Below are 18,527 nucleotides of genomic sequence, written 5' to 3'. Positions count from 1 at the left end.
AAATACATTCTTTCGGTTTATGGCTTGTCTTTTCACTTTTCTTTGTCATCTTTTGATGACAGTTCTCAGTTAGACTTTTGAAATATATGTTCTTGATAGTTTCTGCTTTTTACATCTTAAGAAATCCTTTCATTAAGCTTCCTAAATAATATTTTTCTACATTCAAAAGTTTCTTAATCTTCCACACTTATGTATATGATATATTTTGAACTAATTTTAGTGTAAAGTAGGAGACAGGTTCAATTTTGTTTTCCCATAACCAACTGTCTAGCAGCACTTGAAAATCTTTCCTTTTCTTCGCTGATTTTGTATTTCTATTCTGTCCCATTATTATTTATCCCTGACTTAATACTATGCTATCTATATTACTAATATATGCTATCTTCAATTATATATTAAAACTTTCTAAGAATTCTTAATATCTGGCACACTAAGTCCCCTTTCTTTGTTTTATTGTTGTTTTGGCTATTCTTCCATATAAAATTCAAAATCAGCTTATCAAGATATACCAGAAGCCCATTTGAATTTTTATTAGAATTGCATTGAATTTGTAGATCAATTGTAGGAGTGGCGGAACAGACATCTTTATGGTATATGGTAGTCTTCCAATCTATGAACATGGTCTAATTTCATGATTTAAGTCTTCAATGTCTTTCAGTAAAGGGTTAATCTACATCTTTTGTTAGATTTGTCTCTAGGTACGTTTTTGTTGTAAGTGCTATCTTTCCTTTTGATTTCATTATTTAACGGGTTGTTAAAATACAAAATATTTGAAGGGAGTCAAAAGGTACAAACTTTCGGTTATAAAATAAATAAATCCTGGGATGTGATGTACAGCCTGATGACTATTGTTAATAATATCATACTGCACATCTGAAAGTTACTAATAGAGTAAATCTTAAAAGTTCTCATCATAAAGGAAAAAATTCTGTAACCTTGATGATGAATGTTAACTAGTCACTATGGTGATCATTTCACAATGTATACAAATATCAAAGCATTATGTTGTACAACTGAAAGTAATATAATGTTGTATGTCAATATCTCAATTTTAATAGACTTTTGTACATTGATTTTCCATCTAGCAACTTTGCTGAATTCTTATTTTATTCAAATAACTCAATTTAATCATTTTTCTATATAGATATTGTCTATAGATGTTGAATTGTTTCAAACCTTTTTTCAAATTCTTTTGAGATGATCATGTAGTTTCCACCTTTCATTTGCTTTTCTACTGATCTTGCATTCCAGGTAACTTGAGAGGCAGGCAGGAGAAAGGCAAAATTGTCTAGCTTTGTTGCTACAATCAGAGACTGAAGTCTTGTGGGCATGATGCTTAAGCAATAGATTAGCAATTATTAAGGGAAGTGTCTAAACCTAATGGGCCTGAGGACAAGCTACAGAATCCTGTAGGAGGAGGAAATCAGCTGACAGAAATCACCTCTCCAAAGGAGTGAGATCCAGAAGCCTTGAGGCAGCTGGTTAGAAGGAACCTGGGGCTTAGGGGAAACAACTCCAGTGTGTAAACTAAGACTGGAGACCATTGTGGGACTATAGATATCAGCAATAATTAGGAGCACATCATGCCCCCAAACTGGGCAGGACCAGATATAGAAAGTGAGGCCAGCAGAGCAGAGGATGGATCAGGCAAGGCACTCTAAGTTAGCTTTAGTCCTAGACAAATGTGACCTGTTGTAACTGTCCATTCACAGGTGCTGATTTACACGTCTAATTAAACACGTTTTAAAATAACTAAGATGTTTACTGGAGACTAACTATTGGCTGAAAGAATTACCTTTGTTATTTGGTATGAAGGAATAGATGACAAAAATTCTCATGTTACAGCTGGTTTAAAGTGAATAAAGCATGTCTTCTGTAATTACTCTTCTATGAATTAAAGTTGACAAAGCTACCCACAGGCTAATACCTTTCAATACTAATATAATCAAATTAGATCTCAACTATGACTTTATAAAAGTCTTTAAAATGAATTGCCCATTCCAAAATCAAACAAATGGGAAAATGAAATATCTACATGGAAGAACACCTTGATTTCCAAAGTGACTGCCATATTCTGAAAACTACCTCACCTAGAATTTCCTAATGTTATTATTAGGACATTACAGCTTTACACAGCTTCTAATAGCAGACTGGATGGTGTTTTTCTAGAATAACTGGTATGATTGCCTCAACACAGATTACCTGGCAAGAGTAAAGAAAAGATGTGAAAGTTAGATGACACATTAAGAACTCTGAAAACTTCAAACTAAAGAAACATGCTTACATGTAATTAAGATATGTGTCAGTCCCCACAACACTCCTGTAGCCAAATTCTTTTCCTTTTCTTTAGAATGTAAAAATTCTTATTTAATTCAAAGGTAAAAATGGGTTGAATGAAAACATTTCTTCCCAACCCTTTCCCCTAGATTCTCCTACAATTTAACCATTACTTGGGTGTCTTTCTGAACATATTTTATGAATATCCAAGGAAACACATACTAATACATATTTTACACATATATCACCCCCACCCCCAATATCCAGTGTTTTGCATTTAATAGTATATTTTGGAGATAAATTCATATTAACACATAAAGAACTTCCTTTTTTTGGCGGGAGGGTGTAGTGATATAGTATAGATTGTATGGTTAACTTCAAATGCCAATTTATTGGTTTGTTTTCAGTGTTTTAAAAAACTGATTTTTAAAAGAGCTCGATTTAATTAGTTTAAGGAAAATTAAGCACTTTTTTCCTGGCATGAATCTCTAAAAGATAAGGATTTTTAAAAATATTATAACCATAATATAATAATACTATTATCTAGTGTCTTAATACTATCACATATCAAACCAATATTTAAATTAAATGATCTTATGTCAGTTTTTAAAACTTGCAGTTTGAATCAGAATCTAAGAAAGGTCAATATATTACAAGTGGGTGATACATATTTTAAACACTCTCCCCCCTTTTTAAGCCTCTTTTAACCTATAGTTTCCCCCTTTTTTTCCTTGCATTTTATTTATTAAAGAACCCAGTACACTGTCCTATAGATTTTCCCATTGTCTGATCTTGTTGACTGCCTCTCTTCCCTTTCTAGTTTATATACATCAGCAGTTGGACTTAGGCACTTGATCAGATTTCATTCTTTGTGTGTGTCTGTGTGCAGGGACTGTGTGTGTGTGTGTGGTATGTTCTTTCATTATGAGGCACACTGTATCTGGTTATTGCTAAAAAGGAGACAACAGGACCAAAATGGAGTCACTTACATAAGCTCACACCACCAAACCAAGACTTAACTAACACCTTTCCTTACAGTAGTTTAAACCTCTTCCAGGAATGGAATCTTAACCAGTTGGTCTGGAATTTCCTGGTCAGCACTAGTTAGGTGACCTGCCTGATAGACCCTGCCATCTTCCAAAGGAAGGTGACCTTGCCTGAAACCATCCACTCTTTGCTAGAAACTTCCTTGTCCCACCCTCTTCTACCTATAAAGGTCTTCCATGTTGTCCATCTCCCCAGGGCTTCTCTCTATTTGCTGGATGGGATGCTGCACAATTCATGAATGCTTAAATAAAGCCAATTAGATATTTAAATGTACTCAGTTGAATTTTTTTAAAAGATTGGTTAGCAGCAGGACCAAAGGAGACATCTGATGGCTTTGGGGACAGTGGAAAACACCGGTGTGGCACCCATGAAACCCTTAAGTTCTCTGTCTTCCTCACCAGGACCGTGAGTAAGTTCCCCACAGCTCTGGGCTCTACCCAACCCAAATTCTGCACAGGAAACTGCTGGAGGTTCAGTCCCCTTCCACACTGTATTGGGGTCTGCTGGTTCAGTCCTTCCTCAGGCCCAGTGCCACAGGAAATGCGGATGGAGCATACGGGGTCTTCTCTTGGTCAGTCTGCAGTAACATCTCTTCAGTTAACTGCTGCACAGAAGGTAAACCAATTTTTAAAAGAGCTCTATTTAATTAGTTTAAGGAAAATTAAGCACTTATGTGAACTAAGTATTCCTAAAACTCAGAAATATAATAAAAACTTAACCCAAATGGTTCAAATTCATGTGATCTAGATTCACTAAGTGTGCTGGTTTAAATAAAATAGGCATGTGTTCGGAGTTATCAGCATTAAATATAATACTCTTATTCTACCACAGTTTACTAGAGTTCAAAGAGGTTCATGTTACCTCTTAAATCTGTCAGCAAGAAAAATAGCATGGGATTTTCATGGGTGGTCAAAACAATTCTTAAGAACGAGTGAATTAAATAGATATAAATGGGATAAAAGTTTCTAGGTGAACTTGTCAACAACAGTTATGTTTTATGGTTTGTTTAGCTAAAAAATAGTTTCCAAGATCTCTTTGAAAGTTACCTGAAATTTAAAGTTTTGCTTAATATAAGTCCGGGGAGAGGAAATCCCAGGGCAAAATACCTCTAAAACCTGAAATCTGTCACAGGGAGAAATAAAGTTTAGAATCTGTTTATTGCTTACAAACTGTAGTCTGGGGCCTGCTCTTTCCTGCTCCAGCAGAAGCAAAACTGGCCCTCCCCCTCACCTCTCAGGTACAGATAAACTCTCAGATGCCCAGGTAATTACCCATTGATATGGAGATGAGCTTCTCTCCACCCCTGAGGACAGATACAAATGCACTAAAGCCATATTTCTTTCAACCTCTGAATGCCTATTGATATGCAGATGTACTAAAGCCAGGCGAGATATTCTGGAAATATTATAATTTTACCCACACTAAGTTAAATGATGAGTTGTTAAATTCACTGAATATTTAGATAATTTCCAAATAAGATAAAATAGTGAAACACTGATTATTAAGCATAGATTTACCTGTTCTTTGATTCTTATCACAAAGGAACCAAAGGTATTTTGGTCTGTTAGCAAACATACCTTGTGCCACATTGAAAAATTTACCATAAGCAAGTACATACTTCTAGAACTTATGAGATGTATTTATAAACCTACCAATCCACAAAACGCTGGTGTAAAAGACAGTCTACACACAACTGTTTACTTCTTAATTTCACTAAAATTAAGGTTTTTAAGGGTTAATAATTCTAAAATATGCACTTAAAGCTACAGGAAATAAGGAAAGCTACATCTCTGTACACAAGGAAAGTAGGATGTGAAAAGAACAGCAATACGTCTGTTTGTTGAGGGAAAATAATTAATTTGTCCCTAAAACGAGGCTGGTTATTTCATAACGGGAAGGAGAAAAAACAAGAGATTAATCTAAGTGTTAAAAAGAAAGTTACAGAAGGTTTGTGGAAGAGGAATCTTGGGAAAGGAATTTCACGCATGGTCAGGCTGTGTAAGATTGAATATATCTGTTACAGGGGTTTTAAAAATAAGCTTTGCGATCAATAGTGTACTTTACGTGAAACTAAACCTTAATTTTATTTTATCTGCTGAAAGGACAATTTTCATAGATAATTGGTCTGCTCTTAATAAAAAAACTGTAAACAAAGGTTTTTCTTTACCTTTCTTACCAAAGCTGTGGAAGGCTCCCCCTGACATCAGTTCCTGTGTAGACGCTGGAGACCTTCAAATCAAACTGATGAGAAGTGGCTGACTTCGATGTGGACTGCTTCCAAAGACACCAGCTCAAGGTTTCATACTTTAACAAAGAAACCGTATCTTCTTTCTTTTGTGCTGGCATTTATCTGGAAAGGTAATGCCACCATCCATACGTCCCAACCCATCGCTAAAGGGGTGACCTTTTAAACTACTGTATTTGTTATTAAAACGCCTATTTGTCCTTGATTTGGGGGACCCCGAGTTGCCTCTGACTAGTTTCTCTCCTACTGCGCACCAACCCCCAGTCATCTACGCAGTCTGACTTGAAACCACAGAACATCCAGCGCCTCGTTTTTACCTTTCTCCAATTGTAACTGTACTTATCCAGTCACACACAAATGTCGGTGCAGATTGTAGTACATTTGTATCCCCACTTTCTTATGGTTATCTAACCCAGATCTGCCTCCATCGTGAGATCTCTGCAGGGCCAACGCTGCTCCCGGTAATGGGATAGCCCGTGATTATCTCTCAGCTGAACAGGTGTCTGTGCGGCGCGGAACACGCCCTGCCTGGATTAATTTATGGGAAAGTTGAAACTCAGAGCTCCCTAACATTACTGCGCAAGCCACCTCGCTTTTTAAAAGGTGCCTCCAAGCCATCTCTTTGACTTACTTTTGATTGGTTTGGATATGCGGACGAGGCTCCGAGGGGCTCTCCACGCAGGATTATCCTGCTTCTGATAACGGCAGTGGTACCCTGGCACTCTGTACTCTCTAAAAAGCTGTAAGTGCACGTTTGCAGTGGTTAACCCAAGCAAATGATCTCCCTAAGACTGGACCAGAGGAAAAAGACTGGACCAGAGGAAAAAGAGCCCCGAGCATGAACGGCTAAAACCGGAGAGCCCGAAGTCGTGACCTACGAACACCACAGGGAGTCACCAAAACGTCCAGACCCTGCACGGTACAGTGCACCAGCAACAGGCTGTAACTGCAGGGTGGAAGCTGGGAGCGGCACTCATCAGAGAAAATTGTTTCTGCAGAGAGTCTCATCAAAAGGGGGTATTGTTGAAAAAAACAGACAGCAGACCCCAAATGGAGCCACTTGTGCTAACTCCACGTCAGCAGGCTTCGCTGCATCTAGCTGGCGTGCGTCCCAGGTGCGGCCTCCGCTGGCCGGCGGCCCCTTCACGCGGCCAGGACTGCGCCCCAGAGCAAGGCGCCCCGCCTGCACGGCCACCGCCAGCATCTGCCGCACTACCGCCCGTCGACGCCCTCCGCCGCCTCCGGGCTTCGCAGCGCGCCTGACGCTCGGCTCGGTCGGTGGGCCGCCCCAGCGTCCGCACGAGCTTCCCTGCCGCGTCAGCCAGAGCTTCCGCCTCGCGTGAGTGGGCGCCGGCTGTGAATCAGGGCGCCCCCGGAAGCGCTGAGGGCTCGCGGTCGCCGGCCGGGCCCTTGCCCTCCACCCTCCACCACGGCGCCTCCGTGAGTTCCAAACGCCGCACGACGCGTCCTGCCTGACGAACTACTTCCAGGAGACGGCCAGTGTGCGTCCCACGGACTGACCCGCTTCTCCAGCCGCACGGTGGAGGCCCGTAGCTCGGCCCGGACGACTGAGCGGCGCTGCCGGCCGGCGGTGGCGCGGTCTCCTTTCGGGCGCCTCGTTTCCAAAAACCGGCCGCGAGGCCGGACTCGGAGGAACTCGGCGCCCCCGAATAGCGAACACAGTCCCGACCACCAGAGCCTTGACTGCCCTCCGGAGGCCGCTAGCTTCAGCAACGGCAGGGGCGGGGGCGGAAGGGGCGGAACAGGGCGTGGTTCTGGGGCGGGGCCTATGGCTGACTCCGCCCCGGCCTCCGTCTCTTCAGCTGCCCGTGGGCCACCGCCGACTCGATTCGCTGCTGCCGCTGGGCCGGAAGCGAAAGCCGGACTTGGTGGGAGCCGCCGCCGACACCGCTACCATGGGGAGCCGCGTTTCGCGGGAAGACTTCGAGTGGGTGTACACCGACCAGCCGCACGCCGCGCGGCGTCAGAAGATCCTGGGTGAGGCCCGGGCCGCGCCCTGTTATGCACTCCCGGCCCTGCGGCCCACGTATCCGGAGGCCCGTTAAGGGCTCGTCCCTCCGCGTCCGCGAGCGCGCACCGTCGCCGGGTCTGTGCGCGTGGGCCCGGGGCCCTGAGTCCAGCAGCCGGGGGCCCTGTGCAAGCAGGCCGCGGGGGCCTGTGTCCAGCAGCCGGGATCCCTGTGCAAACAAGAGGGCACGTCGCTCTGTCCCCTTCGGCCCCGGGGCAGCGTCTCCACTTGGGGCCACGCGTGCGGCCTTGGGCAGCTCTGTGCACTGCCCGCGCTACCCAGACGGCCCCCGAACCAGGCGGGTCCTCCGGGGTGCTAGGCAGGGGAAGGCCGCGGGAGGGGGATCCTGGCGGGAGGGGTCCTGGTTGGCGAGACGGCCTGCAATGCAGAGGCTGTGACCAAAAGCCGGAAAGAATGCGGGTAGCCGGACGGGGGACCCTTTCTCAGACTCAGCAATTCCCTAGTTCTCAGTATTCATTTGCCCAGTGGGAAGAAAAGGCAAGCTCCTGATTTTTGTCGGGGTGCCTAAAGTTAGAAAGTTCGTGCTTTCACAAATAGGAATTACTAGATCTGTTAAAGTTGCTTTTAAAAAATTGAATTAGTAAATTGGGAACTTGAACCTTTAGGGTTGCCTTTTGAGAAGCTTTGGTTCTTGGATGCTTTCCTTCTTTTTAATTAAGATGTATACTTATTTTATCTATCTCTTATCAACATGTCGCATAAGAATAATGTGGTGTCCACCCTGCAAAAACCAACTTCTGAATACTGGAACTTAACTGCTTAATATTCAGAAAATCAAGGAAGTAAAAAGGTGCTTATTGATGCTTATCTCAATAATGAGCCTTTTTTTTTTTTTACAAACTTCTGTCACTGAGCCATTTAACTTGGAAAGTAAAAGGAGTATTTATTTTTCAGGGGAATTATAATTATTTTCCCTGTAGCTGTAAAATCCTGCTCAACATTCATTTCAGGAGTAGAGACAGAATAACCTCAGGAAAGATAAGAACCCAGGGATTTGTTCAAATTATACGTAAGTGATAAAATATACCTGAAATTTATCAGGTTTTGCGGGGAGGAAGATAATGACAGAACATGGGTCTGTTGTTGAACAACCATCCACATGTTAAATTTACATTTAGACTTTTAACAGTTCATTTAGAGGGCATCTCCTCAAAACTAATGAAGGCTGGGGACTGGATGATGTTAGTGGGTCAAATAGTAAATCACAGCACGTGCTCTGTTTCCTGCTACACTTCCACAGGGAAACAGTATTTTTTAACAGCTTTATTAAGATATAATTGACAGACTATAAAATCCACCCGTTTAAAGTGTACAAATCAGTGTTTTTTAGTGAATTCGGAGTTGTGTATCACTACAATCTAATTTTCAGAACATTTTTGTCACCCCCAAAATAAGCCTTATATTAACTCGCAGTCCCTGTGACTCTTTTGCACTCCCCAGTCCTAGGCAACCACTAATCTACTTTCTGTCGCTATGGCTTTGCCTATTCTGGTCATTTCTTGTAGATGAAATCTTGTACATGGTGACTGACTGCTTTCACTTAGTATAGTGTTTTCAAGGTTCATCTATGTTGTAGTAGAGATGAGGGCTTCATTCCTTTACGTGGCCAAATATTCCATTGTATAGTTGCACCATATTTCATTTATCCATTCCTTACTTGGAAGGCTTTTGAGTTGTTTTGCCTTTTGAATATATGAATACTGCTGCTATGAATATGCACAAACAAATAAGTTACATGTTTTTGTGTCTCTTGAGTAGCTACGGTAGGAGTGGAATTGCTGGGTTTAACATTTTGAGGACCTGACAAACTGCTTTCCAAATCAACTGCACCATTTTACATTGCCACCAGCGATGTGTGTGGGTTCCAATTTCTCCACAGATTTATTGCCTTTTTTATTATAGCCATTCTAAAGGATGTAAAGTGGTACCTCCTTTTGGTTTCGATTTGCGTTTTCCTAATGACTAGTAATGTTGAGCATCTTTCATGTGTTTATCTGTCATTTGTATATCTGCTTTTTAAAAATGGATTCTTAATTGTAGGAGCTTTAAGAATTCTTTATATATTCTAGGCATAAGTCACTTAAGAGCTACTTGATTTGCAGATGTTTCTTCCCATTCTGTGGGTTTTTTCACTTTCCTGATGGCATCATTTGCAACACAAAAGTTTTGATGCAATACAGTTTTTTTTTCGTCATTTGTGCTTTTGTTACAGTATCTAAGAAACAATGAAGGTCAAGAAGATTCGCTTGGTTTTTTTTTATACCAGTTTAATAGTTTTCCTGTGTTTAGGTCTGTGGTCCACTTAAGAGTTAATTTTTGTGTATGGCAAAACGAAGAGGCCCAACTTCATTTTCCTGCACGTGGATAACCAGGTCAAGCAACATCTGTTGAAAAGACTTCTTTCCCCATTTAATTATATTGACACCTTCGTAGTATTGATTTTTATATATTACCGCTTTGCAAAAATATAGTGCAGAATTCCTTGGAGCAGGTTGATTTGACTTGGAGAACTGCATATACGTTTCATGATTTTAAAATACCTACAAAATGCATTGCCTTCTACCTTTGTCAGATGTATCAATTTAATCAAGTTTTATATAAGGTAAAAATGATGGAGTGCTGTCTAAACAGAAATAACATGTTTTAATACAAAAGAATTATCATTTATCCACTAACAAACTAAACAGTTGATACTGTTTTGTTGATGAATTGCTCAAAAAATGTTCATATTTTACTGAATGAGTTATTTGAACTTCTCATTTATACCAGGAAAATAAGTTTCAGCCTAATTTACCTCTAGGCCTGTAGGATTATTTTATTGGTCTTTTGCCTACAAAATTATTAACGTTTGATAAAATGAACTAGTTACCAACAAAGATTAGAGGTTAGGGAGTGGAAGGACCAAAGGGGAAAGAAAAACAAGGAGTTACCTTGAATTAATGCTATCCTTATATATATGTATTTATATTTGTGTGTGTGTATAATGTATATTACATAATTGCATATTATACATTATACACTATTACATATGTATACCAGTATATAAAACTGGGCTTATGTAACTTTCTATCTTGCATTTTACATTTTTATTGACTTCCTCATTTCACATTTAGAAGAGAACACAGCTGCTCTTTTCCCTTCTTTATCTTTGCAAGAATATTCTAAATGACCTGTCCCAAAAGAAAAGTCCTTCTTCCTTGTGTCATCCTAGACCAAACATACTTGACAACACAGAAACCCAGATGTTAATTATATCAGAGTTTGAGATCTGGGGTGGGATATGGAGAAGAATGTGCGTTTGCCCCTAAGGACACTTACCTGAAATGCAGAGATTTTGTTATTGGCCTTTTTCATAATTCCTGGTTATTTGCATATAGATTCAACAAATAAAGTAAAACTCTGACACAGATTAGCACTGTACAGGTCTACTTGCAAAAAGGAAGGGAGGGAGGAATGTAAATCCGTAGCATTCTTTGGAAGTTACCCTAGTTCCTAGATGACTAGAAAAAGTCTACTCTGGCAAAAATTTTAGCTATCTAAATGTCAGAAAATAGGGAATTGGGTAGAAGTTATGACTGGCAACTAGAAATAATTTAGTTACTATAAAGGAAATTATGAAATCTAAGTAAATGATATGTTGTATATATTGTATATAAGTGTATAAGTAGGTTGCTTATATATTGTATATATAAGTATGTTATATGTTGTATATAAGTATATCTAAATATATAACGTGTTCTGTCAGACAAGCAGAATAGACTTACCAAACAATGATTGCCATTTTGGAAAACTTTTAATTTGCAAAAAATTGTTAGGGGTAAAAAGGAAATTGGGTAAAATGAAATCTTCACTTGTAACTATCTATTAATATGGAGAGTCTAGATTTTCAGGCTAATTTTTCCTGCATAAATTCTCACTTTGTAGTGACATGATATTTAGTAACTTTATTATTGGAATATACGCCTTCCTGTAGTAGAGTCTCTAATAGAGGGCATATAATGATTTGGAAAAACATTAATATGTGAATTTAATCAGTGTTGATTTAAGTATAATTGCAGAACTGTTGTGTGCTCTTTTCAGTTCCCTGATTTTTTTTTGTTTTTTCTTTACAGCAAAGTATCCAGAGATAAAAGACTTGATGAAACCTGATACCAACTTGATATGGATTGTGATCATGATGATTCTCACTCAGGCAGTTGCATTGTATTTAGTAAAGGACTTGGATTGGAAATGGGTCATATTTTGGGCATATGCCTTTGGCAGCTGTATTAACCATTCAATGACTCTGGCTATTCATGAAATTTCTCACAATAATGCCTTTGGCAACTACAAGACCATGTGGAATCGCTGGTTGGGAATATTTGCAAATCTTCCCATTGGCATTCCATATTCAGTTTCCTTTAAGAGGTATCACATGGATCATCATCGATACCTTGGAGGTGATGGCATTGATGTAGATATTCCCACTGATTTTGAAGGCTGGTTCTTCTGTACCACTTTTAGAAAGTTTATGTGGGTTATTCTTCAGCCTCTCTTTTATGCTTTGCGACCTCTGTTCATCAACCCCAAACCAATTTCTTCTCTGGAATTTATTAATATTGTGGTCCAGTTCACTTTTGACATTATCATTTACTATGTTTTGGGAATTAAATCCTTAGTCTATATGTTGTCAGCATCCTTACTTGGTCTAGGTTTGCACCCAATTTCTGGACATTTTATAGCTGAACATTACATGTTCTTAAAGGGACATGAAACCTACTCATATTATGGGCCTCTGAATTTACTTACCTTCAACGTGGGCTACCACAATGAACACCATGACTTCCCCAACATTCCTGGAAAAAACCTTCCACTGGTAAGTAAAGGATTGATACACATTCTAATTTCTGATGGTTATATAGGGTCAAAATTAGTGTTGACTTGCTCATTTGAAAGTAGTCTAGTATATTTTGTCCATCTAGTCTGCTAATTTTAGAGTTGACCCTCCTGGATCCCTAAGCCTCATGGTCATGCTTAGGGTTTAGAAGTGTTAGGGATCTGCAAATTCTGTAAACTTGTAAAGCAGAAATAGAAAACGAAATCCCTATGTGAAGTAGCATGTGTTCATACAAGCTTCATCACTACTGAACTGCTTAGCCTTAGGTAGGATTTACGTGTAGGCCTGTGAAATACAGGTGTCCTACTTGATTGATCTGCAAAACAAATGCACGTCAATCTCTAGTACTGTGAACTCCCTGCCAGCAGGGACCCGTTTCCCTGCACAGTAGACTGTTCATGTATTGTTTCTGGAATAAATTAAAGATGACACTGTGGCCCTCACCCTTTTATCCTCTCCAAAAGGACCGCCTTCCTCACTTCTGTTATCATCCTGGTGAATCCTCACAATGGAGCCTTACAGTTTGATAATCAAAAAATGTTTCCATACATCTAAAAATGGCAACATGTCTGAAATGTACTACTACCTTTCCTTGTTTTTTTTTTAAACTGTGCTGTAATGGAATCATAGCCAGATATTTGTGCTGTCATACCCACCCAATCAATTTTATAGATTTCCTCTTCAGTTTTAAAATAATTGACTATTTAAAACCTCACATACAACATGACAACTAAATGTAACATTTGATTATTGATTTGATTCCCAACTGAAGAAAGAAATATCTAGAAAGGACATTGGGTCAGTGGGGAAATTTAAAATCTGGGTCATAAAGTAGATGATATTTTGCCAACATTAAATTTCTTGGATGTTATGATGATGTTTTGTTTTTGTAGGAAAATCATCCTCATTCTTAGGAGATATATGTTGAATTTGAATATTTAGGGGTGAAATAGTAGGGATAAGTTGTCCAGTAATTCCTGCAACTTACTCTCAAAAAGTTCAGCAAAGAAAGCAAAGTGGTGTATGTGACATTTATATAGGAAAGTGACTCACAGTTTGAATTGGTGGACCTACATGAAGGTGTTGGTTTTACTATTCTTTAAAACTTTTTTGTAGGTTTCACGTTTTATAAAATAAAATGTTCACAACACGTAACTGTCTGAAGGCAACTTCCAGACTGGAGGAGTGCTTCTCTCACTGACTGAGAACTCCCCTAGAAAAGCTTGTTGGCCTTAATTGTTCCCTGAGAATTGTGCATTAATCTGCTTCTCCACAGCCAGAAAATAGTTACATTTCCCAGATTGAAGGAATAAATTAAGCCTGACATTCTTCTTTTTCTTTTTCTTTTTCTTACGGTCTCTTTTCGTCATCTTGGAGTATCCTCTCTGTTTTCCTTTGGGATTTCTTAGGATAGATTTTGTACCTTGTAGTGAAGTCACAGAACCCTTATTACTCAGCACTAACTGGTTTTGCTTTTTGGTCACAAAAATGGCAGTGGTCATTTTTTAAAATACATGTTCAATCTGAGATGGCAGAATTGCACACTGGATATGCTTAATTTCTGTCTTAACTGGCATGTCACAATAATTGATCAATATTTACAACTTCCTTATTGGCAGGGACTGGGTATTACCCGTATATCCTACAGTGCCAGCTGTGCAGTATGTACTTGAAAAATACTAAGTTGACTGGATTGTGTGTATTTGTGCCAAATTTTTACAAATAAGTAGAATATTTAGTTCCTCAGAGCTTGATAGGAAATGGTAATTCTAGAAGGTCAAGTGTATCTTACTATTGAAATGCAAAGTGCTTTTTGTTATTTTTAGAATTCCAAAAGCTGTTGCTTTCATTTATTTATTTTTTTGAGAGGGAGAAGGGAGAAAGTTCTCACGGTTTCTCTTCAAGTTTGTGTCAACCACCCATCTGTCATCTTTAATAAGATTCAGGTAACATTTGTCTTACTGTATTTTTTCCCTTCTAGGTGAGGAAAATAGCAGCTGAGTACTATGAAAATCTTCCCCACTACACCTCCTGGATAACAGTACTGTATGATTTTGTGACAGATGATACAATAAGCCCCTATTCAAGAATGAAGAGGCATCAAAAAGGCACAGTGGTACTGGAGTAAATGTTATTGTAACCAAAGGACTTCTCTGAAACTTGAAAACAGCTGATGAAGAGGAATTTTTGCATTGTTAAACTCAGACCAGCAACGTTTAGAAGCTACTCTATATACTTTCCAAGTATACAATCCCCTTGGTATCAAGAAGCTAATCTGGCTTTAAGCAGCCAGGCTGCTTGCAGTTCAGCTTTACTCACAGGAAACCTGTTCAGTGTATCATTGTTGAGGTTGTTTTCCCTGATGCTGACATTCTGTAACCCTATCCTAAAAAAGCTATCTCGAGTATGCTATCTTCATTCTAAAGTTTTACTGTATTAAAATAGCTAATAAATTGAGCTATTAATCACAATACATTGTATTTGTCACATTTTTATATTTTACCCTCTATGTAATATGGTAACCAGGGTCCTGGGGTGACTTGAATTTAAATTTCATACACACACACAAAAAAAAACTTTCACTGCAAGCTGGGATGACTTTAAACTTCACCAAAATATATATATATTTATGTGTATATATATATATATATATACACATAAATATATATATGTATGTATGTATGTATATCTTTCACTGCAAGATGAATTACTTATTTTTCATTTTTACTATTGTACATGGAGCCTAAGTTAGAACTGCTAAGTTCTGTACAGCCTTATTAGTAAATAAAGTACTTAATGAATTTACTCATGTTCAACATTCAACTTCCTTTTTCAGATGCACTGACTCAAATTAGAAGCAGCTCATGATAAAAGAGTTTCATGTTCTTTCATTGCAGTGGAAACTGGCTGTGGCCTGATAGTAGATAGTTGGTCTCAAGTAGCCAGCATCATGGGCTGTTAAGTCTGGCAGTCCTAGTTGCCTTGAAATGTGGCACTTGGGTAAATTTAGTATAATGTGCTGAACTATTTTTAAGATAAGATGTGATATCAAGAAATCAAACAGTCTACAATGGATATCACCAGCCCTCAGGTAGCCTTAGTAAGAGCTATTAAAAAATTCCCATTTTATAATTACCACCTATTGCATTTTCATCCTTGTGAAGTTGAAGAGTACAATCCTCAAAAAGATTGGCCATCTGCTTCAGAGATCTGATTTCATCCCCAAAGACCTCTGTTTTCCTTTTCTGGTCTTGCCTAAAAAATCCCTAGTATCTTTGAATTCTTGCTTAAAGAACTCCAGCTCTAAAGCTTAGGGTGACAATAGAACCAGCATTACGATTCAGATCTACTCTTGTCAGTAAAAAGGATCTGAAACATAACCCATGGATTTGATGCAGGACATTAAATAGACTGCTCAGACCCTCCACTCCCCTTGCCTGTAGAACCAATCTCCTGTAGCCCCCACACCACCCCCAGCAGGTCCTGTGCCAAATTTGGGACTGCATCCATGATTACCTCATTCACAACCCCAAACTGTTCTGTAGATTTGTTTATCGCTGAAGCTGTAACTTAAAGGGCAGGGAAGATTTTTTTATTTTCCTATCCCCAAGCCTGGTAGGATCAGTCCCTGTCTTGAAGTAAGTACTTAATAGATGGAGGGTGACAAACAGAGATAGTTCTTGAACTTTATAAGCTTTTCATCTTAAGCAGCAAAATTAGCATTTGAATCACCTTAAGGGTGGTATATTGACAGTGGACATTTATTGAAAATTCTTACTGTTGATTAAGCCCTGTGCCAAGTTTTTTACATGCATTATCTTTTTAAATTCTCAACACTTCTGTGATGTAGATAGTACTATGAACATCTTAATTTCGTAAATAGGAAGACTGAGGCTTAGAGAGATTAAGTAAATGGCAGAGAGTTGCAGACTTGAAGATCAAATTGTGTAACTATAGAACCAGAACCTTGCATGACTTGTCCAATGAGCCTGGAACAGGAACGGGAAAGAGAAAAACATGTTTGCATGCATTACCAATACATGCTCATTCCACTTCGAACGTGCCAGCAGTTCTGACTAGATCTTAGGTTTTCTTGACTTCTAACAATCTAAAAGTTCTGTTTTTGTATCTTAGAGAGTGAATATGTTATGAAAGAGGTTTAGTCACAATGGTCAAAGCCTACATCATGGCAGTTCTTCAGAGATTCTTCTTTGCTTCCACTTTCTCCTCCACTGGGGCAGCCATGGTGGAACCAGATCTAGGTTCCTCCTCCTGCTGGGCAGGGCCACCAGCCTCTACACTGCAGGCCAAGCTCCCAAGCTGACCTTGTCAGAAAGGGTCACTGTACATTTGCTTCATTGATCTAACCCTATGTGATCCGCACCTCATCAACAGCCTTGTGTAGGATGAGGGCTGAGTAGATGCAGGTGGAATCAGAGGCAGAAGCCATGGAGCTGGCAAGCGCCAGGGGGGCAGCTCAAGGACCACCAGATGGAGCGAAAGCCTCACCCAATGCCTAGCTTTCTCAGGAGGCCAAGCGTGTTCGCAGAAACTGTGGAAAGGGCCAACCTGAACTTGTAACCTGGAGCATTACTGGTTAAATCCATACAAAAGTGCATTTACTTACTCATTTCATAGGTTCTTTGCCAGTCATTGACCCAGGCAGTGAGTGGTCCCCCATCTAGGAGCTGATGCTCCAGGGCTGCACTATACCCAGTTCAGTTATGAAGTGCCACAGATGAGCCCCACGTGGCTGGAGCACCTGTGGTTGACCTGGTGTCAGAATCTGCCAGACCATCCAGCAGATTATCGTCGCTATGCATTTGGCTGGTGAGGGAGATACTAGTCCCACACTGTCCCATGAAGAAAGGTGGTGCAGAGAGATTAGCTTGAAGCTGTGCCCCGTCGCCAGCAGAGCCAAGGCAGGAACGTGGTCTGCCGAAGCTTGTGCTCTTTGTGCTAGTCCACTTGCCCAGCTGGTCTGGAAGCTCTTCATTTGTACAAGGAAACGTGCTGTTTCTTGACTTGTTGGGAAAATGCTCAGAGCCTTAGGAATAGCACAGTGCTGGTCTGATGACTCAGGGCAGGGAACGCCCTGAAACAACTACCCTCAGGAATCCAAGAGCATTCAAACCCTGAGACCCTCTTGGTGTATTTGATTCCACAACTGGGTGAGGATGAGTGGGGCACTGGCAGGGAAGGCTCAGAGTGCCAGAGAGGGGCAACCAGCCCTCTGGAGCAGTGGCCCCAGAAGGCTGTGGGCGATGTCTGCGTCAGGCATTAGTAAACAGGGTGTGGTCACAACCCAGGGAGAGTCCTGACTGGGAAAAGGAACGGGTTATGCAAGTCAGGTCTTGCAGGTAATTTTTGGTTGTAAAATTAATGACATAGTAGAAGGAAAAGGAGAATGGGGACAGCATTGGCAACAGGACAGCTCTGTTCTGGCCGAGCTTATTCTGAATTAGCAGATGACTCAGAAAGCTAACAATTGGATCCAACTGAGGGGAAGTTTTCAGATGCCATCAAGTGGATGCATGGCTGCTGTTCAGGAAGCATTTGCTGTCACAGGCATGTGTGAATTGGCACAGAAGGCTAAAAGGAAGGGGTCAAGGACCATGTCCTAGGGGATCTCTGTCACCATGGCTGCATGGAAGAGTATGGCTGACCCCTTCTTGGGTCAGAGCACACACCTAGAATTTCTTCTAAAGACAGAACCCAAAGAAACACAAGTGGTGCTTTTCATAGAGTGGATTACATGTTACCAGGCACACACTCCTACTTTGTACTCCTCCAAAAAGGCATAGAATGGATGCTTTGTAAAAAAGGCCTGGAGAAATGGAATTACCCCAGCGTTGGTTCTAAATCCTTGCAGTCAGCAATCTGTTAATCCAAGGTTGTTATCAAAGCTGCTGGTCTGGCCCTTGGATTGAATAAGACCCAGAGTAACCCTTCCTCTGTCATAAAGGGAAAGGATGGTCATTTGTCTGATTAGTGGCTTAAGCTTCAGATTTTCCCCCCATTTAGCAGTTAAG

The 18,527-nt window shown here is 40.3% G+C and overlaps 1 protein-coding gene and 1 long non-coding RNA gene across 3 annotated transcripts; one reads left to right on the top strand and one right to left on the bottom strand.

Moving 5' to 3' along the window:
* Positions 1-601: 601 nt before the first annotated feature.
* Positions 602-7,265, bottom strand: LOC118973226 (uncharacterized). The gene is made up of 2 exons (XR_005062459.2): positions 5,492-7,265; positions 602-3,928 (listed from the first exon to the last, which is right to left on the bottom strand). It is a non-coding gene; the product is annotated as an uncharacterized lncRNA (long non-coding RNA).
* On the top strand, positions 7,261-14,966 carry DEGS1 (delta 4-desaturase, sphingolipid 1). Of its 2 annotated transcripts, XM_037022701.2 has the most exons (4): positions 7,261-7,567; positions 8,323-8,409; positions 11,732-12,474; positions 14,477-14,966. In XM_037022701.2, exons 3-4 carry the CDS (start codon positions 11,758-11,760, stop codon positions 14,621-14,623), a joined length of 864 nt encoding a protein of 287 aa, XP_036878596.1. In that variant the 5' UTR covers positions 7,261-7,567; positions 8,323-8,409; positions 11,732-11,757; the 3' UTR covers positions 14,624-14,966. The 2 variants fall into 2 exon arrangements, with proteins under 2 accessions (XP_036878596.1, XP_036878595.1); XM_037022700.2 differs by lacking the exon at positions 8,323-8,409.
* The last annotated feature ends 3,561 nt before the right edge of the window (positions 14,967-18,527 follow it).

The sequence above is a fragment of the Manis javanica genome, chromosome 11, assembly GCF_040802235.1.
Source record: "Manis javanica isolate MJ-LG chromosome 11, MJ_LKY, whole genome shotgun sequence".
Classification (NCBI taxonomy): domain Eukaryota; kingdom Metazoa; phylum Chordata; class Mammalia; order Pholidota; family Manidae; genus Manis; species Manis javanica.
This window is presented reverse-complemented; position numbering and strand designations above follow the sequence as displayed.

Coding starts and splice junctions, on each gene's coding strand:
- DEGS1 (XM_037022700.2), top strand. CDS start 7,486: ATGGGGAGCCGCGTTTCGCGGGAAGACTTCGAGTGGGTGTACACCGAC. Junction 7,568..11,731: donor GCGGCGTCAGAAGATCCTGG/GTGAGGCCCGGG, acceptor TTTTCTTTACAG/CAAAGTATCCAGAGATAAAA. Junction 12,475..14,476: donor CTGGAAAAAACCTTCCACTG/GTAAGTAAAGGA, acceptor TTTCCCTTCTAG/GTGAGGAAAATAGCAGCTGA.